The following is a 26,534-nucleotide window of genomic DNA, read 5'->3' on the forward strand; positions in this document are numbered from 1 at the left end:
TGTGATTTCGGTAAGAATAATTGGAAATTCTACTGAGCCCTGTAACCCTTGAATATCGCACCATTATTGAAGATTTGCTGCCAGTCAGGTCGATCTATAATTTTGGACCAGCTTCGATTCAAATTCAGAGCATTACCTTTTTTCTGCTTTATCTAGTCTCATATATGGTCATCAGATCAGGCGCTTCATATTCAAGAGACTCACAGTTATATCACTTATAGCTTGTTGATTTATTTTTGCATGGCAGGTTCTGATTGTTTTTCATCGACCTCAGTGCTCCTTTTTCTTGTTGTTCAGGCAGCGGCGTTCTGCGCTTTTCTGGAGTTTTGACGACCTGTACTCTATGGTAGTTTATCCACCGTGGGTTACTGTGCTGCATCCTTTTCTGTTTGATAGATCTCTTCATCTTCACTTAAAAATTTTTGGGTTTCCACCTCGAATTCCATATATGTATTTTACCTTGGACTATCTCTATTTTTTTGTGTTGATATTGTCTTAAAATCAAAGTTGATTTCGTTTGGGAAAAACCTTTTGGCGTTCTACTTTTCCATCTTTACAGAAAAAGCATGGATATTTTCCGAAATATAATCTCTCCTAAAAATATCTCCTCTTTCGATGTATATATTGGAAACCGTTGAAAATTTGACAAATATGTATGTATAACATTTTTTGGAAAATATAATTGGCTTCAATTTTTGTTCGAAATATGCTTTTCTATAGTCTACTCTACAGTCTCCGAGATATAATCGAAAAATACAAAAATGGGATCTTATCCCACCCACCTCCCACCTTACGTTCTCCTCCCAAGTGCGGAGACTTTTAGCATGTTTACTTAATAACTACTCCTAATAAGTCCTTAAGACAACATTTCTCGCAAATTTCATGTTTGGTTCGTTAATTTCAGTGTATTAGTTGCTCTAAATGGGTATACCCTAAATAGATATAATGTCAAACCCATTGCCGATAAGTGTATTTTTGTTTTCGTTAATTGCGGGACAAATAGTTGTATGAGTCATAGATTTTCTAATAACGCTGAATTTTTTTCATATTGTGGAAGATCGTGATACATAACAAAATTCGATATGTTTCTTTATGTACCCGCAATTAGATACGGCCGTACTAAAAAGACTAATTAGTTGGAAATACGTGCCAAAAATAAAAATTATCTTGCAGCTGAAATATTGCGTAAGAGCTAAAATTACATTTAGAATTTTTTACCGATAACACCACTCTTAGAATATTTTCATGAAAAAATTCCCATATCGTGTGCTTTTTTCACTAGCAACATTGCATATAACAAATTACGAAGAGTAGGTTTTCTAGGTTTTCTTGGCCTTTGCTTACTTACGGCGCATTTAGCCAAATTACTGGAGGTAGCCAATTTGGCTACCTCCAGATATCAACTATTTGAACTATCCAAATATAGTTACTCACCTTACTCTTACATCGTAGCACAGAAACAGCTCGATATGAGATAGTTCTATCAGGAGTATATATATAGTCGACATGATGACGAGCAGGGAAGTTTTAAGTAATATAGGTAGTCTTAAAAATATCGCCACAGCCAAGTATCCAAGAGCACAAGATATAACGATGTATTGAGGCAAAGGACATGCTCTGTGGTCTCTGCCATCGAGCGTGATGTTTGCTGTAGAATGGGGTACACAATTCGTATCGGACAGGCAAGTGAACTAAAAAAACAAAAACAAAATGAAGTGAATTGGTTTTGTACGAAGGTACCGAAGGGTCAAAGAGTATTTTTATTTTATAATTGACAGAATCAGTATCGATTAGTTATATTTGACAGTTTAAACTGTCGTTTACAATAGGTTGAACTGTTGATTACCCTTGGACTGTCGATTACAGGTAATCCACAGTTTAACTGGACGATTATAGCAAATTGACAAATATTGAAGTTTGAACTGTCGATTATGAAAAAATACTCGGAGGTCCTTTGGCACCTTCGTGAGATTGAATAATTTTATATCAACTAAAGAAATACCAACCACATTGACCTGAGCTACTGTATATACCAGAACGATGGTAAACACAGTGATAGCTAGCCTTAGGACGAAACTGTGGGAGATATCCCACAATATCCACCTCAAGCGTACAGCTAACAGTAACATCAGCACAACTGATATCCATATAAATGCAACTAGGAACAAAAGAAGTAAAATTATGGTACGAGGAAGCACCGTGGCCTGCAAGGTGCCAAGTAGAACTAGAAGGATCAACGCGCAGACCAATGTCGAGCTGTAACCTACATCCAGATCGTCGTGATACTGAAACAAAGTCAAATCATTGAATATTGTGAATGTTATCAAAATGTTAAAAAAAAACACGGTACCTATGCTTGAATACCGACGTAAACTTCTATTATTGATAAGTTGCAGTTCACAAAATCACGGCGATAATCAAGGTAATTAAATGTAAGTTAATATAATTTTGAACGATGCTTATTATGAATATTGGTGGTTACTGTTCCACAATCAAAAGAGAAAAATATTAAAGATCATAAATTACACTTCGTTAACTTTCGAACAATTTTTGGTATAACTTGGATTTGCCTATTTGAATAAACATTTCAATTAAAAATTTTTAAAGTGGATCACCTGTAACATAAACATTAACGTACTTTGTTTACAATACGTCATATATTCAATCGTATCGGAATGAAACAATAGATTGACGGAAGAAAGTTATACAGGTGAATAGCGTTAATAACGCTTTAGTGAGTTTTGGAAAGGTGGAAAATACCTTCCTCAAATTTGCTAAATGTTGCTTTTCATGAATTTTAAAATAATCATCGAGATGTTTAATATGTATTTTAAAAGAGCCATTCTTCATGGTCCGAAAAATATATTTTTCCTACGAGTGTAAGAAAAATTGCTCTTTTTGGAATAATTTATCGTGATCACAAAATGGAAATTATTCACACGTTCTTGAATGATTTACTTCCTCAATGAAATTATGCTTTCATCATCAAGGAGCCCTGAAGCACATATATATATATATATATATATATATATATATATATATATATATATATATATATATAGGTGCTACATGGAGTCTTTTTGTTTTGAATAGAACCTGATTTTACCTTTTCAATGATGTATCATTAGTAATCATTCTTTTTCGAAAAACTGAAGATATCGAAAAAAAATTCTTATCATAATAGGCTTTGACTTTGATATTTATAAATTTGACTTTCAATTTGTTACACTCTATGACATTTTGTTATTGCACAAGTCATTCAATTTTTGGCGAAAAATGGCTTTCACGAATAAAGAAAAAAGAGATATGATACAAATTTATTACAGATACGATAGAAACAGTGTTAGGACATCGGAAATGTATTTAAATTTGTATCCCGAAAGACGACAACCACATCGAACTGTGTTCAAATTATTGGATCAAAATCTCAAAAAAGCTGAGGAAAAAATACGGAGACAGAATGGACCTGGAAACTAAAGGTGTATATGAGATAAGTTAGACATTGTGTCATTTTCAATAAAAATTAATAATTTGCAAATAAACATGAACCAATTCCATGAAAATCAAAAAATAAATAGGTAAGTACTCCTTGATCATTCCCATATTGATTTCAATTTAAGAGCCACCGGTATACAGCTGTTTCAGCCTATTGGGCATCGTCAGTACCGGGCAGGCGGTCCTCGATTGAAGACAAAATGAGAAAAAACCAAGAAAGAGCTTGATAAAAATAGCTGCGTGAACGCAAGCGAAACATAAGTGGAACCACCTATTGGTGTGACACCCAAGTCAACTTGCCAAGTTTTTATGTCAGTGTTGGTGGTTTGACCAATCAACCGACAACTGCGGTAGCAGAAATTTGGGAAGCTAACCTGAAATGCCATCGGAAAAACTTTCTTGGTTTTTTCTCATTTTGTCTTCAATCGAGGACCGCCTGCCCGGTACTGACGATGCCCAATAGGCTGAAACAGCTGTATACCGGTGGCTCTTAAATTGAAATCAATATGGGAATGATCAAGGAGTACTTACCTATTTATACCGGGTGTCAACGAATCTATTAGACAAGTCATAACTTCTAGACTATTAGGTGTATCAAAACGAGATTTGGTACAGATAAATGGTATGTGGAGAGGAGAGTTTTCACATATTTTTCACTTTCCGGTCACTTCCGGTTTCAGCGGAAATGGCTCCGGTTCTGAATTTTTAAATGGAACACCCTGTATATTGTAACATTTTTGGATTTCTGAGACAATTCTGGATCAGAAACTGACATTTCCGGAAGTTTTTCAGCTTACTTGATTTTTTCAGAGTCACTTTTAAAATTGCATCTAGGTGGCTAGATGCAATTTTAAAAGTAAACTAATCTATGGACCTCAGGTGATATCAGAAAATTGCAATAGCGGAGTTTTAGTGACTAGTGTGTTGAATATGAATGAGACAAGTTTACAAAATAACATTTTCGTGTCTAACAATTATTTTTCAAATGGCGACCATTTTTTGACAAGCACTTTCCGAAAAAAGGATTTTTTGAAAAATCTAACGATACTAATTTATTTGCGATTGGATTACAAATAAGAACATAAATTAAATATTACTGAGGAAAATACTCGGTACAAATTCATTTACTTTTGTCAAGGGTGCCATGGATAGGAATGATGCATAATATTTTGCGGTTATTTCCATCAAGTTCACTTTGGAGAACAAAACGCTCACCTAGGTTATGACAGTGACATAAGCTTTATGAGCAGAAAGTAGAAGTTTCTCTTGATTTTCGTTAATTTTAGTTTAATTTTTCGTCGAAATAATGTATACTCAAAGTGAAAAAGTGGATATGTTGTTATTGTTTGGAGAATGCCACAGAAATTCAAGGAAAGCTGCTGAGTTGTATGCTCAGAGATATCCCAATCGGCAACACCCATCTCATCAGTATTTTCCCTATGTTGAGAGTCGTTTTAGGCAAGAGGGAAATCGAGACGCAGAACAGAGGTTTGTCATAAATGAGGAGACTGAGATTAACGTTCTTGCTATGGTAGAAGTTGACAAAACGGTTTCTTTAAGAGAAATTAGTAGAGAAATGCAGATAAGTCACGAATCAGCAAGAAAAATACTGAAAAAGCACGGATATCGAGCATTTAAATATCAGTTACATCAACATTTGTATGCTGACGACGGCAATAGAAGAGTAGTATTTTGTGATTGGTTGCTTCAAAATCATAGAGTTAACCCAAATTTTATCAACTTCATTCTATTTTCCGACGAATCACGGTTTACAAATAATGGCATGTTTAATAAGCAGAATTGTCGGTACTGGGCCCAACAAAATCAACATGCAATGAGAGAGGGCAATTTTCAAGAAAGGTTTGGCGTCAATGTCTGGGCTGGTATCGTTGGAAACAGAATAATTGGTCCAATATTGTTTCAAGGTCAGTTAACAGGGGTTAGATACTTGGGTTTTCTTCAAAATGAAATCGAGGATCATCTTAATGATATGCCTTTAGAAGTTTTACGGCAAATTTACTTCCAGCAAGATGGAGCACCACCCCATAATAGCAGAGACGTACTTGATTTTTTAATAGAGCATTTTAATAATAGAGTTATTGCAACCAACGGTCCAGTACGGTGGCCTGCCCGCTCACCGGATCTGACTGTGTTAGATTTCTTCATTTGGGGATATGTAAAAGAAAGGGTCTACTATGCAACATCCCCAGCCACTCTCGAAATCTTAGAAGAAAGGATTCAACAGGCATTTAGAAGTATATCGCCTCAAATGTTACAAAACGTGTTGAGAGAAACAATTGAACGAGCTGAAATGTGTCTTGAACAAGGAGGGATGCACTTTGAATATTTACTATAGTGGAGTTTTCAAGAACTTAGGATATTGCAAAAAATCTAAGTGCATCGCTGAAATTATTAGTTAAATTTGTTAAATTTGTTGATCCAATCGCAAATAAATTAGTAACGTTAGATTCGTCAAAAAATCATTTTTTCGGAAATTGCTTGTCAAAAAATGGTCGCCATTTGAAAAATAATAGTTAGACACGAAAATGTTATTTTGTAAACTTGTCTCATTCATATTCAACACATTAGTCACTAAAACTCCGCTATTGCAATTTTCTGATATCACCTGAGGTCCATAGATTAGTTTACATCCGATCATGGCCACCTAGATGCAATTTTAAAAGTGACTCTGAAAAAATCAAGTAGGCTGAAAAACTTCCGGAAATGTCAGTTTCTGATCCAGAATTGTCTCAGAAATCCAAAAATGTTACAATATACAGGGTGTTCCATTTAAAAATTCAGAACCGGAGCCGTTTCCGCTGAAACCGGAAGTGACCGGAAAGTGAAAAATATGTGAAAACATTCCTCTCCACATACCATTCAACTATACCAAATCTCATTTCAATTCTCCTAATAGTCTAGAAATTATGACTTGTCTAATAGATTCGTTGACACCCGGTATAACACACTAATATTAGAAAAAATTTAAAATCAAATATTTACCTGGTTTTCTTTATGCCTGTCCTTGAAGCACAGTGTGAAGAGATTGACATGAGTAGACTTTTCTCGATCTACACTCCTCGCTTCAATGGCTTGAGCCAAATATTTGTTGACCCTGTTGGATGGCTGATGATAGACGCTGGAATGCCTCTTTTTAAAAGGCCTTTTGAACTTTTCCGTAACTTTGTTCTAGAAATATGGTGAAATTAGGATCGGCATTTGGTTTTGTATTTAAGTGTTTAGAATTGGTCAACCAACCAATTTTTTGATTATAGAAGCATAATAACTGATAATCTATTCTTGAAAATCACAGAATTTGGTAGAACTGGGGTTTTATTGAGAGAACAGAATTATTATTTGAATTAATTGATTTTTTGGTACTTCTCTTATTCTACTTAAAATTTTTCAGTTCAAGTTTAGAAACAATAAAAACTGATAAACATTCAATGAATCATTAATTATAATTTTTTGCTGAAATCAAATCTAACAAAAATTCAACTAATGATAATTGGAAGCAATCAATTATTTTACTTCATGTTGACCAATTCAATATAATGATGCTCAAAAGCTGTATGATTTTATGATTAGTAAAATGTCTTAACGATTGTGTTACAGCTCACTATCCAATGAAGGCAGAGTTTGAAGCTTAAAAGAAAACGAAGCGGATGATAACAAACATCAAGAGTAGTTAGTACCGGTATTGAAACTGATTATCTTGGATTATTGGTGTTAGTTCATGTATTAGACACTGCTAAATCAACAGGTAAAACAAATAATCAATCTACACTATGAAGCGTCGAATAATTTCACTCAAATATTTCATGTTAAACATAAAAGGTGTTCCTTCTTGAAAGAAGTAACATTTTTTTTCATTTTTCACCTGCATATATACATAAAGTTTCCAGTTTAACTCAATATTGCCTGAAAAAACTTGTTCTGTACTCAGAAATAACGGGAATAACTTTTCGAGAATAATGAACTCAAAGTTGGGAACTTTGAATAAAATCATTATCTGATTTTTTTAAATAGTAATTGTTTTCATACCACTTTCATTTTTGACGATAATTTTTAAATCGTTTGACTAATTTGAGATCTACAAATAATTTTTGTCATTTTCATTACTTTATAAAAGCATAAAAGCATTTTGATTCAATATGTGGCAAATGAAAAATCGTTTTCGAATAGGACGTATGAACAAATAAATACAAATAAATACAATCTTCTCAAGTCTCTTTGATTAAAAAAAAACATTTTCGATTTTAGAAACCATATTGGTTCATATGGACAATCAACCATTAAGAGTTCTCGTTAATATTACAAAAACTGAAGCATTTGTAACGTCTGATGGACCATGTTCAGTAGTACTCGCCTTTCCTAGCGCATTTTAAACTATACAATACAATTGTAATATGTTAATCAAAATGGTTGTCCCAGTTCTCATTCGGAAAAACTACCTATTTGTATTGTTTGTTTATCTGAATAGAACTGTATAATGATATATTTCTAACGTTGTTAACATAACGCAACATACTAGAATGCTTCAGAAAGTTTTATTGTAAACATAAAACATTGTTATGTTAACCTCTATACACTTGTTATTGCAATAGAGAATGTTTACAGAAAATTCATTTTCCAATGAATTCCAGACTAGCAAAGATGGCTTTAAAAGGACAAATACGAGACGTTCATTTTTCTTTGTGAAAAATACTTCGAATTCACGCAGTAACTTATCGGGGGGAACTCAAAAGTTTGCCTTTTCCACACCTTCATGAAGTTATTCATTACAATTTTTTCATATTTTTTCAGATTGTGGAAGGTGAAAATATCCAAGGGAGGTCGATAAAAATTCCACAAAAAATTACTTTTCATTCAAGACGAATACTAATTATTGGTCTTTCCGAAATGAGCTAAGCGTGAATAACAGTAACTTTTACAAAAACTTCAAAAAACTTGCATAATCTCCGTACTCTCTAAGCAAATTATTGAAGACTGAAATTCTTCCGTTCTCGATTTCAACCATTTTGGTTTAAACTATAATATTATTTCATTGTTTTCATACTGGCTAACGAAATAAGAGTTTGCACTAACAATTAAACTAGCTCTGTTATGTATGTAATGAATATATATTTTAACAAAATAGTAACGAAATATATTCAGTGTTTGTATTTACAGACCACAAGACCATCATACTAAATTTGTAGTCATATGATACCCCTCAAAAATGTATGATTTTTATAGTTTCGAAATAAAGAATGATTTTCTGCCTAATTCAAAATTTGGATTGAGGTTCTACTTACCCTCTAATCCAGGGGGTGAAAACTGTTTCTTGGAAAATAAGTCCGGGAATGATAGATTGACTAATTCTAAGCAAGTACGGTAAGTACTTTACCGAAAATATTATTCTTAGTAAAATTGAAGCTTTGTAGCTTGCAAAAAAACAAAATTATAGACCCAATACAAAAAGACTAATACCTTGTTGTTAGTTGCCTCTCATTTTTCAAACGTCGGAATCGAAAATTTCAAAGAGAAGTAACCAAAAAACAATGCATTTTACGGGCAATTCCACAGAACCTTTTTAGAAGTGCTTGAAAGTAAGTTATGAAAATTGTGAAAATCATCCCTCAATCAATTACCAATTGAAAATATAATCATTACCACTTCAAAATTCCCTTTACTCATGTATTTGTAATATACTCTAGAAGTTTGACCGGTTCAAAGTGCTAAGATTTGAAAACAACTTAGGTAAAAACAGCATTTTTGTAGTTTTACAAAAATTTGCCCCTTCTTCAAAATAACTCAAAACTATCAATTGGAGCATTGATGGATACTACTTATAGTTGAGCTATACTTTTAAAGGTTTTCGAGTTATTTGACTAAGAAACTATTTTGTACAAAATTACAAAAACGCCTTTTCAACTTCAAGCTTAACTTTTTTCAAAACTAAGTACTTTGAACTGGTTAAACTACTAGAGCATATTACATTAATAAAGTAAATTGTGAACTGGCAACAATTATTTTCAATTATTCTCACATTATTTTGTTGCCGAAAAACATAAGGACCAACTATAATTTCACCATAACTCGCTCAGGAACTTCATCAGAAACTATAAATGAAGTTTTTTCAAGCAATTGAAAAATATGTTCTATTAGTTTTCCCTGGTTACTTCATGTTGAAACTTTCAAATTTGATGTTTGACGAATAAGAACTAATCTGAATTGAAGGGGTTATATTTTTAGGAGTGATTAATTTTTGGGAAAGAAAGTTTTTGGCTTTCTACTACTCCATCTGATACAAAAAAAGGACGAGGGAATCTTCCAAAGAAAGGAAGGAAGTAATCAATTTGAAAATAAGTAACTCTATACATGGATATGTAGATCATGCAAAGAAGTAACTTTCAGACACAAACTGAAAGAAAGTCCTCTTGAAACAGCTACTTTCATATAAACATTGAATTACACGAAAGGAAAAAAATTCTTTCGAAACAAATATTTCTATATGAACACTGAATTATACAGAAGATACTTTTCTCTACTCAGTTTGTATTTCAAATATTCGTTGTGGAACTCATTCACATGAGTTCTACTTTAAATGAATGGTATAATTCATTCAGAATGTATAAATGTTATCAATTCTTCCAGCAATTTAGATAGTTAGATACATAACATTTCTCATCATTAAACAAAAACATGGGCAAAATAAAATAAATCAGTGTATTTACTAATTACTATTTACATTTTAAGAAGCTATCAGAACACTTATATACAATTTTTTCTGTAAAATGCATATACTTGTGTCCTTATCCATACTAGATACCTTATCACAGTTTGGTCCTCGTTCCATCCAAAACAAACAAATGTAAAACATCTTCTGATGAATTCGGAACGGAATTTTATGATACAAAAAAAAACTAAAGTTTAAAAAAATGAATGGAAATCAAAGGGGTTTTCCATCAATCATCTGCTGTCTCCATACGAACATCAACCTTCAAAAAGACATCATGAATCGACATTTCTTTTCTCAGTAAGCTACATTCTAGGAATAATGTTTTCGATAAAATACTTACTTTAGAGATATTTAAAAATAACCGACTGAATACGAGGGTTCAAAATTGACACTTTCACACTCAGTTTCTCAGAAAAAGTCATTCAATCCGTTGCCTGACATAATTTCAATGAAAAATTTTTCACACCCGAGAAAGGGTTGCATCCACAACCAAGTTAGAAGTAACCTTCGGTGGAGTGGAGATGGAGCAGAATCTAAATCATTGTTTTACATCTGACTGTTTGGCAAAATTATACCGGAAAATGGTCTTCGACTGGACTAAATGCTTATCCTCCGAAGTTTTCTGAGTTTCGTAAAAGAGAAAAGATGTATCGCTCTTTTTATTACTAATGAAAATTCAGTAAAAATGATGAAATGTTGTTGGATTACTGAAGTTCATGGAATTGAAAACTTATTACGTAGAAGATTGGAGTCTATTTACTGACTATTGCAAACTAACTATGTCTTACTGTAGAATACTTTCACACAATGATAATGAACATGTTCCCATTCTGTTTGCTCATTTCACTTCTGTGGAGAAATATATCAATGAATAGCTCAATAATTAGGTATTGAGTTGAAGATAGTTAACTTTCTGTTAGGGTAGGTTGCTTTGTGATAGTGGGGTAGAGTAGTCGACCAATTAGAAATACTTGATGACAGTAGGCGAAAAGGATTGTAATGAATGAGCCTTTGAAGAGCTGTTCCATAGTAATTGATGTTTCAGATATTTCCTAAGAATTGATATGAAAAATAATCTGTTTTGGGATTATCAAATGACATATATACTTCAAATCAGGTCTCAATATCCCACAAATGTATTTTTTTTGTTCCCATGTTATTCTTATTTATCTTATGCATAAGTACTATTGAATAACGATTTTCCTGCATTTGTTATCTACTGTATAGAAAGGTAAAAGTCCCACCATTTTTTGAGTCACTTTGTAAACATTGATGAAAATGAATTACAAAATTATTTTGATATATTCTATATACATGTACACCTACAAACTATTTGGAACTGCTACGTCAAAAAATCCAAAGAATGATTTTATTCAAACTTGTCAATTTTCATTTCCAGAATCTTTACAAACAACTCAATCAATTGACCAGGTTAAGCTTGTTATTCCTAATAACGTAACGTCTTTTTGAGGAGAAGGAAATTATTGTTTCGTTTAAAATGAGCTATCATTCATGTATTACTTTTACTTGGTTATTAAAATTACGAATTACTAAACATCATAACATAACAATTCCTAGTCAGATAAAAAATCATTTGGAATAGATTTGATGGTATCATTAGTGGAGAGAATTTTCATGTTTCATTCATTCGACCAAGATAATAATGGAACCTATTAATTAATTCAGCTTTATATTGTAGCCAAAAGCTATCCTCTATATTTTTTCGTTCTTATGGAAACAATATGTATTTATTCAGGGATGTAGGGATGCTATAATATTTATTACACACTATTGCTACATCAATACTTATGAACGATATTTTCGTTTAATAGAGAAAATCAAAGTCACCTAAAATAAATTTACTGCAAATTGTATATACCTTTAACCCTTTTTATTGTGCAATAACTCACATGTACTTATGTTCAAAAGCCCTTCAATGCGAGCCATTTAGAATCTAACGATCTATTTCATCATTTGAACATTCATTTTGTTTCATAGAGCAAATATATAACATTTTTGCAGTCTACGAACAACAGTTCATTCGTACAGCTTTCCATATTTGATGAAAATATCCCCAGAAATATTAAAGATATTCAGAAAAACAGAAATAGTTAAAACACAGTTGACCATAGACAAATTGAACGATTAAAGATGAGTTTTCTTTTTAAACATTTGAAATATTGTACATTGTACAAATAACTTTATTTCATATCCGTTATTAAGAGAGCAATAGTGCGACATCATTTTCGCATCCCTATCTGCTTTCTAATGAGGTTACGATGACCTGAAAAATGAAAAGCATGCCGCAATTAACAAAGCTTCACAAGAAATAATCCAATGTCAAGAAAACACGCACAAAAACTATTTAAAGGTATGCCACATCCATACGAACTCAAGTAACATGATTGAAAATGCATTCAAATACATACTTCTTTAGCTAATTAATCAATGGTATCTATAAATTCTACAATGATTTGTAATATACAATGCAATGCCCCCCCCCTTCTATTTTTTGAACAAGTCAACTGAAAAAATTGTAATTTGGGATAATGAAATTAATGCATGAATACTTTATTTTGAAGTGAAATTGTAAGATGAAACTTTCAAGACGGGACTCGGAGTCATCTGGAAAAACAATTTAAATGGAAAGAGGGGTCTTGTAATACTTCATTTTGAAGCTCCTGACGAATACTTCACAACTCTAGAATATGAAGTCAATATCTTCACCTACTACAAAATGGCGGAACATTTAATAATTTCCTGAAGACAAATAATATCTAAATAAACTCTTCACAAAGATGTGCAGATCATGCAAAAAAGGAACTTTAAGACACAAACACATTAATATCGATATTTCTATAAATATTCCTTTTTATCTGCCATATGGCAATTCCAACAACCCGATAAGGTTTGTTAAGTTATTTTTTGTTTATAAAAACGCCAAAAAAATGTCAGTACGACAATGAAAATCATTGTTCAGTTAGAATATTCTCATTTAGTTTTCGGTTTTACTAGTAGGAAGGTACTACGTCAACAATCTCTAAAATGGTCAATTCTCGTCCATTGGAAGAAAAAATTGAAGCGATTTTTATTTACGGTGCGACGCATAACTTTCACGAGACCGAAAGGATTTTCAATGAACGTTTTCCAAATCGTCCTATCTGTAGAAAATATTTGAGGGAACTTGTATCCAAATTCACAATTACCAGTAGTGTACATAACAAAAAGCCCCCCAGGTCATCCGCCCATTCCGGAAAAACAGCAAATGCAAATAACAGTCTACTTATTCCGTCGCGTTTTCCGCGAAACACATACCCAATATCCAGAACAAATTAACGTTTGGGCAGGGATATTGGGAAACCATATTGTAGGACCTCTATTTATTGATCAACTGGGGAACTGGGGAACTGTATTCGAATATGCTGGAAACTACTGTTGACCCTATCATCACTGAAATCGTCGAAGCGAATCCTAATGAATTCCATATGGATATTTAATTCTAACAAGATGGAGCACCACCACATTACTCAAATTATGTAGTTAAATGTCAATGTATTCAGGCAATTATTAAAAGTTCCGCCATTTTGTAGTAGTTTGAGATATTGACATTATATTCTAGGGTTGTGAAGCATTTGTCAGGAGCTTCAAAAATATGTGTCACAAGAACCCCCTTTCCATTTAATTTTTTTCCCAGATGGCGCCCAGTCGCTATCTTGAAAGTTTCATGTCAATTTCACTTCAAAATAAAGTATCCATGCATTAATTCCATTATCCTAAATTTAAATTTTTTGAGTTGACCCGTTCAAAAATAAAAAGGGGGGCATTAAAGAAATGCACTGTATTTTAACAGGGATTCAAATTTTAAAACGAAGATATGAACCTCTACTCTAATATTGGAATAACCGCATGGATGAAAAACTATATATAGGTAACTCGGTTTATATTTTCAATCATTTTTTGTCAGTAATTTTTTCAAAATCGAGTAAAAATGATGCTCGTGACGTAAGTAACATTTGCTATCAAAAAGAAGTTGGCAACACAGTGAAACTTATTCGTATTGCATCATTCAATTGTTTTCTTCTTCCAGTATTCTTGCTATTCTGACTGTGGGTGTGACAGTACCAACTTGTTGACTATTAGTTTCGACTTTAAAAAGAATTTCAGATTGCGAAACATTTACTGTGCACGAATATTAGTACATAATAAAGGATCTTCCAACAGGGTATTCCAAACTTTGACAATTGATAACGGCTACATCTGTCAAATTACTTGTCATTTATTCAGTCTGTTTTGTTGAATAACCATAGACGGATATAGCATCTAACAATAAGTGAAACTAATAAAACTGTTTTACCAAAATTGGTGTTCTGTTCGGACAACGTACAGCGCGCTTCGCCCATTTTACGCCATAATCGTCCTACGGAGAGGACTATTCCTCTCGGTGTTGGATAAATCTGAGTCCACTGGTTCAGTAAACGGTCGACCAACACCCGTACGTCGACGAAACGCAAGATCTGCCGAAAACATCCCCACTGCCTGTGAGAGTGAGCAGGAAAATCCGAGACAGTCGCTTTAGCGTCGCTCACAAGAACCCGGCCTTTCGCAGACCACAAACTGGCGAATTCTGCGTCGTGACTTGAGCCTGCACCCGTACAAAATTCAACTGGCCCGTAAACTGAAGGTGAACGACCATGAACAACGACGTGTGTTCGCGGAATGGGCTCTGGAACAATTGGGAACTGACCCCAATTTTCATTGAAAAATCAGCTTCAGCAATGAAGCCCATTTATGGATGAATGGGTACGTGAGCAAACTGTCGACGATATCAATCCACATGAGATCCAAGAGCATTCAATGCATCCCGAAAAAGTAACTGTTTGGTGTGGATTTTGGGCTGGCGGCGTCATCATCGGTCTATATTGCTTTGAGAATGACGTTGGCCAAGCCCTCTCTGTCAACGGCGAGCACTATAGGTCGATGATTACCAACTTATTCTTACCTGAATTGGATAATCTGCACACCAACGACATGTGGTTTCAACAGGTGATATGAACTGGCCACCGATACCGTGTGATTTGACACCTTTAGACTTTTCCTTGTGGGGTTTTGTTAAGTCGCAGATTTATGTAAATGAGCCACAAACCACAGCTGTCCTCAAAGCCAACAGAACCCATGCCCATCGGTCAAAATCAGCTTGATTTAGGCGCCAGAATCATGAAAAATTGAACGTTTCGGAATCGTTACCCTCAGAGAAGCCGTGGCGGACATTTGAACGATGTTATATTCCACACATGACATCAATAGGTCTTTCAAAAGAATAAAAAAATTCGATGATATCTGACACACAATTTTTTTTGTTCAAATTTAAATATACGAAGCGCTTGATGAAAGACCCTTTATTTTCCAAACACTCGAGTTTACTAAATTCAATACACTCAGGCGTAATAAAAACGACCAACACTTTTTTATTTTAACTCAATTTTGCAAATGTTACAATGAATGAGGCAAACAAGGCACATTATAAGGAAATCTGTTTAATGTGATTGAGTCATTCAAGATCAAACATTTTTTTAAATTTGGAAGTGGCCGTTTTATCTTCAATTGATTGAAATTATCTAATTCCATATATACACGATACAGATTCAAAATTTATAATATGATATAAAATATAAATTCATTATTTAGGTTACTGTACATATTTAAAAAAATCGGGATTGTAAATTATAATTTAACATTCTTCAACGTAAAAATGCCACTCCTACCTTCAACCCCTTTCGAACGACAGGTTTGAAATATCGTTTGAAAGGTCTCTTCATTTTCTATTCAAAAATGTTATCGCTTTCAAGTTTATTGCAACAATTAAGATAAAATGAATTAAAATCATATCGTTAACGAAATTCAATAAAATACACTCAAAAAATAAAATGTAATGCAAAAGGTAATGAAATGTAGATTACGAAAAAGAACTATGGATGTTAACGAAGTAGAACGAAGTAGAACGAAGCAGAACGTCTTGACAACATCATAATCTCAAATAAAACTGTCTCCTAACATTATTTAACATATCAGGCGTGACCGACCTAATCGCAAGTGTTATTAGTTCTTTCAAGTCATTCAAATCTGAAGGTTATCTTTACATATCCCATATCCCTCTTTACATATCCCCATAAAAAATCTAATGATGAAAGATCAGGTGATCGCGCTGGCCATTCAATCGATCCTCGCCTCCTTATCCACCAATTGAGAAATGTTGTATCGAGATATTGCCGGACATTAACTTGGTAATGTGGTGGTGCTCCAACCTGCTGACACCATATCGTATTCACTGGAACTTAAGGGTTTCCTGGATCAGGATATAAATTTACTAAACGTGGAATGACATCATTTTGAAGTAGTGCCAAATAATTATCGTCATTCAAGTTGCGCTCAATGAAAAAGGGACTAATGATATGGTTTCCTACAATCCCTGCCCAAACATTAACCTTTTGAGGGCATTGGGTGTGTTCTTCTCTCATCCAGTTAGGATTTTCCGTTGATTAGTAGCGGCAATTTTGCCGATTAGCATGACCGTTAAGAAACAAGTACACTCATCAGAAAACATAACGTCTTCTAATTGGATGATATTGTTATCCAACATGTTCATCATTTGCTCACAAAAATGAGTTCTATCAAAATCGTCTTTCATGAGCCTCTGAGTAGGTATCATGTTTATAGGGATGCCTTTTATTTTCTTTTAATATGTTTACTATCGATGTATGGCTAACATTGAATGTAGTGGATGCCTGTCTTCTAGATGTATGTGGGTTTTCCTCAAACTCAAGCATCACATCTGATTTGAGTTCATCACTCATTGCATTAGCAGCTGCTTTTCTTATCTGCCCCACATGACTAAGCTCGCGCAACTGCTTCTCTATTTTGCTTATTGTTCCTTGATATATGGGTGTTAAATTAGGAAATTTCTCATGGAATAGGCGACCTACTTCCTATTGTGTTCGGCTTTTATCTCCGTAACCAATCATTTGTAAAACTGTTATTTTATGCATTTTCGTTAATCTAACCATTTCTCAGACTTGAAGTTAACGCACTTTGAACTTAAATTCAAATACTGACAACTAATATTGTAACATACAAAATAAGTTGACAAGGCGTTTTAAAGTAACGTTGCCACGGAAATTGTTTACAGTTTTTTAAAGGACACCATCTGAAAAGAACATTGCTATGGTTTTTGCTTACTTTCTTATTATCAATACCACAACGTGCAATAAGTTTTGATTATATTGCAATAAGTTTGAGTGTATTTTATCGAACTTCGGTAACTCCATGATTTTAATATATTTCATCTTAATTGTTGCAATAAACTTGCAAGAAACATTTTTAAATAAGGAATAAAGAGACTTTTCAAACAATATATCACAACCCTTTACTTCCTGTTCAAAAATTGGGGGTTGTACCTGTCATTCGATGGGGGTTGAAGGTAGGGGTAGCATTTCACCTTTGAAGTATGTCAAATTATAATTCAAATTTGACGTGTTTCGGCATTTTGTTGAAATATGTACCGTAACCGAAATAATGAATTTATTCCATTTGGCTTTTACACAGTGTATATCTTTTACACAATGTATATCTCCCAACAATTTACCAAAATTGATATAATATAGATCTTCATTTAAAACATTATTTGAAAGTGAATGGTATCACATTTGAATTTGAGTCGTCACAAAGTAGGTACGAAGAATACGAAACAGTAAAAAAAACAATCATGTGAAAAATTTTCATGTTCAAAATAATGAATGGGGAGGTGAAGTGAAAAACGAAGACTGACAATGACTATAGAACATTTTCCAAAGATAATAATATTCTCTTCCTGAAAAATGTAACTTTTTGAACTCTCAATACATCAAATTTGTTAAAATTATCCAACCTCGTAGAATTTCCTGTCTTCAATATTGTAATGGTATTGCGATCTTTGTCGTATTTTTCTTTTTTAGCGAGCGATATTAATCTTCTTCTAACCCTCCAGTACAGACGCGAAGTTTCGAATTACAGTTTGAAAGAGAGATACCCATCTTTATATCGTTCGTCGAATTACAAGATCAAGACATCTTGTAGCTGCTACCGACATTTCTTTATAAGAGCATTAAGATACCATTGAAAAGAAAAAGGAAAACGTAACTCTTGAACCCGTTCTATTGTGGATGTATTTCGAAACCGATGTCAGGATTAGGCATTGTAACTGACACGTTCTTACGAGTCGTATGGATGTGAAAGGGAGAGAACAGATACATTGGAAACGAACTAAATTCTTAAGCGGGGCGTTCTATCGATTATTTGTCAGAAATAGCAACCATTCATATTTTAGGAGAAAATGCAAAACAAACAAATTTTGAGAGCAAAGGGTCAACCCTATGTTCACGAGTTAAGAAGTTTGGTTTTATTAGATTGCCAGTGAGGGACAGTTCATTTCATATTCCGTTTTGTTTATGCAAATACAGTTCCAACGAAAACTGTATACCCCAGTAAGTCAGAAACGGACGTGTAATCGAAAATTTTAAAGAACACGTCAATTTTTAGACCATAAGACCATAATGATAAGAACCCCAATTTTAAGAGCTGTTCTATTGAGCGCTTTATGCGTAAGTAGAGTGGGCACAAGTGAGGCACAAGTGGGCACAAGTGAAGCACTTTACGTGCGTATCTAGAGAAGCTCTAAGTAGTCTAAGTGGTCTGGTTATTCAAAACTTTGAAGTTCGTCTAGATGGAGCGTTCACATACAGTCATGCGTGAAAATCCCAGAATGTCATCTCGCGTAAATGGCGATAGTCGACATTCTGGCAAGAGGTAATGAAATATCTGGAGAAATAATTTAAGGTAAGTTTGAATTTAAAAAAACGTGATGAATCGATATTAGCGAATCCGAAATCGAAAGTCTTTGGCGTTTTCAGTTTGCACAGAAGTTCCTTACTTGGTCTACTGCGCCGAAGGGAAGCAAAGACCACAAAAAGAGAAGAAGAAGAAGTTCCTTTCAGAAACATTCATATTATATTTTTTTTCAAAACAAATACCATACACACAACATAATATGTATAAACTTTCACTCACAAGGAAAATTGAAGATGCATAGAAACCCTGGTGTTTTAGCCGATTCACTTTGGTTTTGTCAAAAACTCTCAACTTTGTACAACTTGATGTGCAAGAATCGAAATCTGTCACGAGTGGTTTATTGAGATCTTCATTTAATGGACCATAATGTGGAAAATCTTTCACATAATATCAATTATCTCTGAATGTTTGGAAAAAAAGTCCCAATTGGATATAGTCTATACTGATTTCAAAAAAGCATTTGATCAGGTGAATCATGATGTATTACTGCATAAATAAGGAAAGTATGGAATAATAAGAGGGACATTATACGGTTAAAAATAATTAAAATATATCTCTAAAGTTCGCTACAGCTTCAGGAGTCCCACAAGATTCTAATTTGGGGCCTCCATTGTTCCCATTGTTCGATAATGATCTTTCATCAGTGCTGAATTATTCATACAGTTTGCTTTTTGCAGACGGTTTTATAGACTTTTCAAAAACGTGAAAACGATTAGGGACACAAAAAAATTTCAACAATATATGAAAATGGAGTCAGTTAACATGAGTAAATGTCATGTTCTAACTATAAATAGAATAAAATAGCCAGTTATTTACGATTACACAATTGATAATGAAATATTACAGCGTGTTGAAGATTTGGGGTTTACTTCTACTTTTTCCTTTACCAACCATATTCACAATATTCATTATGAAATCTGCTAATCGGATATTATTATACAGTGTTATCCGCATAGTATGCACCATATGGGAACCTTTTCGACAAAAAGTTATTCTTGGTAAAAGTTTTTGCATTCCCTAAAACTGAACATGCACCAACAAAATACAGTAAAACACACGTAATATATGAGAAGCCTTCAAATATTTGATTTTGAGACAAGAGTAAAGTACTTATCCTTATTTTGGAAAATTTGGAGAAATGTTATTTACAAAAGTTGTTGAACAATAAAAAATACATCCAGATTTGAAGTCATAGCCATCTAAGTGAAGTTTTATTTTTTACCCATTTTTTAAAAATAAGGTCTACGAAAAAAAAGTTTGCTAAAACGATAAATAGACAACATCCTGTATTCGACGGTTTATTTCAAAAGTCTGTACAAATTACACAACCATGGTGTTAACCACGGTCAATTTTTTTGAAGAGTAAAATAATTTTCAAAGTTTTTGGTGCAAAGTTATTTTTATTTTTTGTTAACACTGAAAAGTACTCAAAATTATACAGTATTGTAAAGAGAACTTAATATTCAATAATATCAAATCACAAAACATCAAAATAAAATAAATATTTCGGAACAAACTCATTGATTTTCTGGAGATTTTCTTGTCCAAAATAATTCTCCAAAATAATCTCCAGAAAATCAGTGAGTTTGTTCCAAAATACCTATTTTATTTTGATGTTTTGTGATTGAATATCTTTGTAACAATACTGTATAATTTTTCGGTGTTACCAAAAAATAAAAATAACAATGCAAAGTTTCGCAAATTTTTTTTCGTAGTCCCCAATAAAAAAATGGGTAAATAAATAAAACTTTACACAGATAGCTATGACTTCAAATCTACATGTATTTTTCAATGTTGAACAACTTTTCCAATTAACATTTCCCGAGATTTTTCAAAAAAAGAGTACCTTACTCTTGCCTCAAAATCAAATATTTGTATATTACATGTGTTTTACTGTATTTTGTTAGTGCATGTTCAGTTTTAGGGGATGCACAAACTTTTGTCAAGAATAACTTTTTTTTCCATATGGTGCATATTTTGGGAATCACACTGTATAATATCAGAGTATAAAAACTAATAAATTGCTTTTTTATAACTCAGTCCGACCCAAACTTGAGTATGTATCCAACATTTGGTCAAACGAGAATTCAATTGTATAAGGTGATATAGAAGAAGTGCAAAATGAATTGCTGGGATATCTGTATTATAAAAAATTTCATAAATGGTCGAATTATAAGAGGTGCGAACATCAACACTTAGAATAGAATTTAAATAGTTGCTCTGCAGCAAAGACGTTTTATGACTATTATGATATTTTCGTATGATATTTTGAACACTAGAATAAATTGTCCTTCAATTTTATCGTTGACACCGTTTAATGTACCGATGCGACGCATACTTTCGTTACTAACATTCAACTACCCTCTGAATTTATATGGATCTAAATCTTCTCTTGTATACATGCTTCGATTGGCTAATCAAATTCGTTTCCTAACATCATTGGACATGACTTCATCTCAAAACGGTTTTCGTCAATTATTATTAAATTATTTAATTATATTTCTTATAATTTCTCCCAGCGGTTCTTGTATATTGACAGTGGCGGTTATGAGTACATTTTATTGTAATTATTATGTATTATTATTATACAGGGTGTCAATTTGAAAAGTTTCCACCTTTAATATCTTCCTTCCAGTAAATAATATGAGGAATCGAAAAAACAGGTCAATTTTATAGTCAAGGGGGACACTTTCAAGGAATATTTGTAGCCCTCGTGGCTCAACCCCCAAGGAGGGGTAGATGTTACCATTAGAATCTTAGATGGGAAAGGGTGTCAAGTGACACATCATTTTGATTGGCGTTCAATTCTGCTTCCAATGATACCCTGACGTTTTATTTTTTGATGAGCAATTTCCGAAAAATAGCGTTCTAATTAGAATTTGCCTATTCTGAGATGCATTATTGTATTGACTTCTTTTGATTAAAATGGTTAAAAGAGTAGGTGGCACCGTTCCAAACCTTAAATAACAGGAAAAAATGTATTACGCGTGGGATTTTTTATTTGTTGGTTACTGTTCTTTTACAAAATAAAACTTAATTTGCGAGAAAGACATTTCAAACATGAAATCTACTTACGCTTATCTTATAAACAATTTGAAATGTCGTACAATTTGTTCTAAACAGTAATAAAGTCTGTTTTCGAACTCTCCTCTAACATTAGGGAAAACTTCATTAGGAATTGACTGGCATGCTGCTGTAATGCGTCTTTTAAGTTCTTCAATATCGGAAGGTTGTGTTTTATAAACAACGGATTCAAGATGCCCCCAAAGAAAAAATTCTGAGGGTGTTAAATCCGGTGATCTTGGAGGCCATTCAACTGCTCCCCTTCTGCCAATCCGTTTAATCGGAAATCTCTCGTTTGACCACTTTCGGACGGGAAGAAAATAATGAGGTGGAGCACAGTCCTACTGGAAAAATAACAGGTCCTTCGGCGAAAGTTCATTACCTTCTGCATCCATTTGAGTTTCTAGCTCATGAATTATAAGAGGATAGTGCCTTCAAGCATTTCAAGGTACAGATTGCCAGTCAAGTTTTTTTCCAGAAATAATTGACCAATTATGACATTTTCAAGATTACCATCCCAAACATTAACTTTTTGTGGGTGTTGTGTATGCCCTTCCCGAATGATAAGTGGATTTTCGTCACTCCAATAGCGACAATTTTGTCTATTAACATTACTATTCACAAAAAATGAACACTCATCGCTGAAACAGATGTTTAACAGAAGATTAGGGATGGTATGATTTCACAAAACTCTATTCTTCTATCATAATTATCCTCGTGGAGCTCTTGAAGAATCTGCATTTTATAAGGATGAAATTTATGTAATGCTTTTCTGACAGTCTCAGATGACATTACCGTCTGTTCTGAAACTGATCGTAAGGAGCTCGTGGGCTCTGCAGAAAAAGTTCCCAAATTTTTAGTTCGAGCTGCTTCATTTAGAACTCTGGGGTTATTTCTTTTTTTATTTATCACTGAACCAGTTTCGATGAACTTATTCATCAAATCAAGCACATACTAGTAACTTACATTACAATTTGGATGTCTTTCGTTAAAAAGACATGCCCGCCCTGTTCGTACTTTTCAACTCTTCCATGAATTACAATAATTTCAAATCTGCTTGAGTGGCATTTTCACAGTTTTATACACTTATTAAAGTAATCACTAAACAGCCCAACAGGTAAAACTCTATGCACAATACTACCACATCGTTCAAATTTGCAAACCAATTTTTTGCCTGAAAACAGTAACTTTTTACTACAGAAGTAGCAGAAAAGGACGGCTATCTGTACACTTTCTGCGATGAGAATTAAAAGTTCAGCATTTACTAAACACAACTTTACTACCATCTGCGTTCTACTATTAGACAACTTTTTGATGTAAATTAATTAGAGCTAATGGTTAATGTTACCCCTAATAAAGGATTGAACGGTATCATGTAATATTCTTACTAGTTTCGGTCAAACCATGCATCTCAGTATATGCGTAATAATAATTACTTCTGTTTAGAACGCTATTTTTCGGAAAGTCCTAATAAAAAAATTATAAGTCAGGGTACCATTGGAAGCAGAATTAAACGCTAATCAAAATCATGTGCCACTTGACCCCCCCTTCCCATTCAAAATTCTAAGGGTAACATCTACATCTAGTCCTTGAAAGTATCTCCCTGGACTATAAAATTGACTTGTTTTTTACTGGATGGAAGATATTAGGGGTGGGAAGTTTTCAAATTGACACTCTGTGTACTAGTATTTAACTTAAATTATATATTTTTTATGGTATATCCAAGTAATTAGGCTAATCAGCGTGTTCGGATGGATAAATACATAAATGAATTCCAAAATGCAAACAACATTGAGAATTGAAGTGCCAACCAACTTTTCATTGTCAAGCTGCGCCACTCTTTATTATTCGTTCATCAAAAGTGTCGTGTGTCGAGAGTTTTTGACAAAATATTTCACAAGGAGAAGGGGTCCAAGTGATCACATCAGGGATACTCCTTGTATCTTGATGGAATTCCATACCTTACGACTTAGTCACTAAAACAGGTAAGTAAATCTGCTCTTTCACAGTGACATTTTGCCAGTTATAAAAATTTTGTGTTTATTAAAAAAGAAAATGTTTGACTTTCTACCTCTCCATTGAAATATAAAAAATGAGAAAATTCCAAATAAAAAAATATTTTGCCAGGGTTCACAGTAGCGATTTCTGGCTTGACAGGCCTACGATCGTCGCGACACTTCAACAAGGGTATCTAAATGAAAGTGCACTACAAGTTGACGTGGTGTTATTGATGCTGATTTGTTTTGCATAAATATTTTGCGCACTGATAAAATAGTCATAAACGCCTCCCAAGACTGTAGATTTCGGATTTCCTATACAAATCGATATACCGTGTCTTAGGATTATTATTCTATCAACCTGTCTAACAAAATAAAAATGTAAAAGTTTGTAATGTGTAAACGATTTTTTCTATGTTCATTTCCATTGACTATACGCGATTAAAGTGACTACAGGATTACGACAAATATTTTTTGTCCTACAGTTATCAAACTCAGTCGACATTTTACTTTGTTGAAATTTCAACTTTGAACTTTTAACACAGACTACAGAATTTTTTCACAAACATTCCCGAATGACGGAAATTTGTAACTGACCTTCTTTGCCTCAAAATTTTCAATTTGTTTCACATTTTAATTGAGTAACAACGAGAATATTGTTGATATCTCTGACAATGAAGCCAAAGCCTCGTAGTTTCAATTCAGGAAAAACAATTCAGTTATCCTTGCACTAACAGTGGTTTGATCAAATAACTTACTGATTTTCAGGTGAAAAAAAAGCATAAACCAAGAGAATTAAATTGAAGGTGTTTCATAAGATGAAGGAATAAATGTATTGAAAAAAATGTGTCTACTAGACCCGTTACTAACTGAGATTTCATGGAGTTGACAAAGATATATGAACTAAATCAATTTTGTGACGGCATCTATACGGTTCTTTCAGAGAATAAGAGTTAATCACAATCATAATCTAATTTTTACGAATTTGACCACGCCAGTTTTTGAATACAATAAGTAAATCAGGTAAACCGAACATTTGAATCAATTTCATGAATTGAATCGTTACACATTTTCTGAAGAACTTACATTTGAAATAAGTTTACTTCTGAACTGGCAGAACGGAATTGAAATTATTATCGTTTAGTCCAGCTGGCATCTGTAGAAATATACAGGGTGTTTATGAATTTTATGTAAATATTCAAGAGGGGGATGATTCTGAGAAGAACAGTCTCATTAATACATTTCTTTACAGGTTTTATTTATGATACAACAGGGGTTACACTTTTGATGTTTTTTGGAACTCATTAAGTTGAATAAAGCTTGGCTCGCAACCTTCTGTTATCAATGTCCCCGAAACTGCTATAAAAATATTGAACTTTCTCCAGGTTGTTACTTTTTTCTGGTCTCTCAACCTTTCAGATTTTATCTTACGATATCATTGGCTTCTTTTGCAAAAATATACAATACTCATTATGTGTTCTTCTCTCTTACTTACTCTCTTACTCTTCTTGTCTCTTACTTTCGACATTTCACAATATGTAAGTAATATTTGGGGTGGGAGCTCAAATGTTGAAAAAATTTCTTCATATAGAGTATGTATATAGTTTTACGACTTTTCAATACATTTTTGGTGCAAAATCATTTAAAAGCTGCTCACAAACATTTACGATAACAGTTAAATACAGTCACTACTAGTTGTAGTTTTTGCACTGTCGCGAAAATTAGGCGAGTCGAACGTAGAAGTTTGCTGCTGTTTTTCTATTGTTTTTCGATAATAATAATAATAATAATTTTTATTCCAGTCAGATCATATGTACATGATACTGGAACAGTCACAGACATAATGTATACATAATATCAGATGATCTTTTTGCTCATGAATTCTGATATGTCATAGTAACATTCATTACATAGAAAGTTTTTTAGTTTTCTTTTGAAAACATTGACGTTGTCTTCTAATCTTATACAGGCAGGCAGATAATTAGGAAATTGAATTCCTCTGTGGGAGGCCTCTGTAGGAGGCCCAATAAGTTTCGAAGACCGTGTTGAGTAGTCGTGATAATTAGAGTTGAGAGAAAAGTTATGATAATTACTTTTTGCATCTGTAGATGTAAATAGAATTCCATGTTCTTTGAAATGATTACGACATGTTTCTCTATAGTCTAGGCCGAACATTAGTCGTATACTCCTCTTTCGAGAGATGGAGACCCTGGATGTTCCCACTGCATCACCCCATAGAATAATATTATAAGAAACAATAGCATAGTGAATGCTGATCAACTGATCACAAAAATATTTTTCGGTTGCAATATTGCAAAGTAACTACTATTCAATTTCTTGCAAATGTGATTGACATTGCTATTCCATCCCATATT

General features: G+C 33.3%; 1 protein-coding gene across 10 annotated transcripts in view; it reads right to left on the minus strand.

Moving 5' to 3' along the window:
- The window catches only part of rut (adenylate cyclase rutabaga), a 599,728-nt gene that overhangs the window by 36,324 nt on the left and 536,870 nt on the right, over positions 1–26,534 (minus strand). For all 10 annotated transcript variants that reach the window (XM_074173689.1, XM_074173685.1, XM_074173688.1 and 7 more), the window contains 3 exons: positions 6,499–6,684; positions 2,007–2,285; positions 1,435–1,691 (listed from right to left, as the gene is read on the minus strand). In XM_074173689.1, the coding sequence (XP_074029790.1) occupies positions 1,435–1,691; positions 2,007–2,285; positions 6,499–6,684 (722 nt within the window). The remainder of the gene's footprint in view (positions 1–1,434; positions 1,692–2,006; positions 2,286–6,498; positions 6,685–26,534) is intronic.

This window comes from Leptinotarsa decemlineata, unplaced genomic scaffold (genome assembly GCF_025532065.1).
Source record: "Leptinotarsa decemlineata unplaced genomic scaffold, Ldec_3_MD MMD2_tig00000251_RagTag_RagTag, whole genome shotgun sequence".
Taxonomy (NCBI): domain Eukaryota; kingdom Metazoa; phylum Arthropoda; class Insecta; order Coleoptera; family Chrysomelidae; genus Leptinotarsa; species Leptinotarsa decemlineata.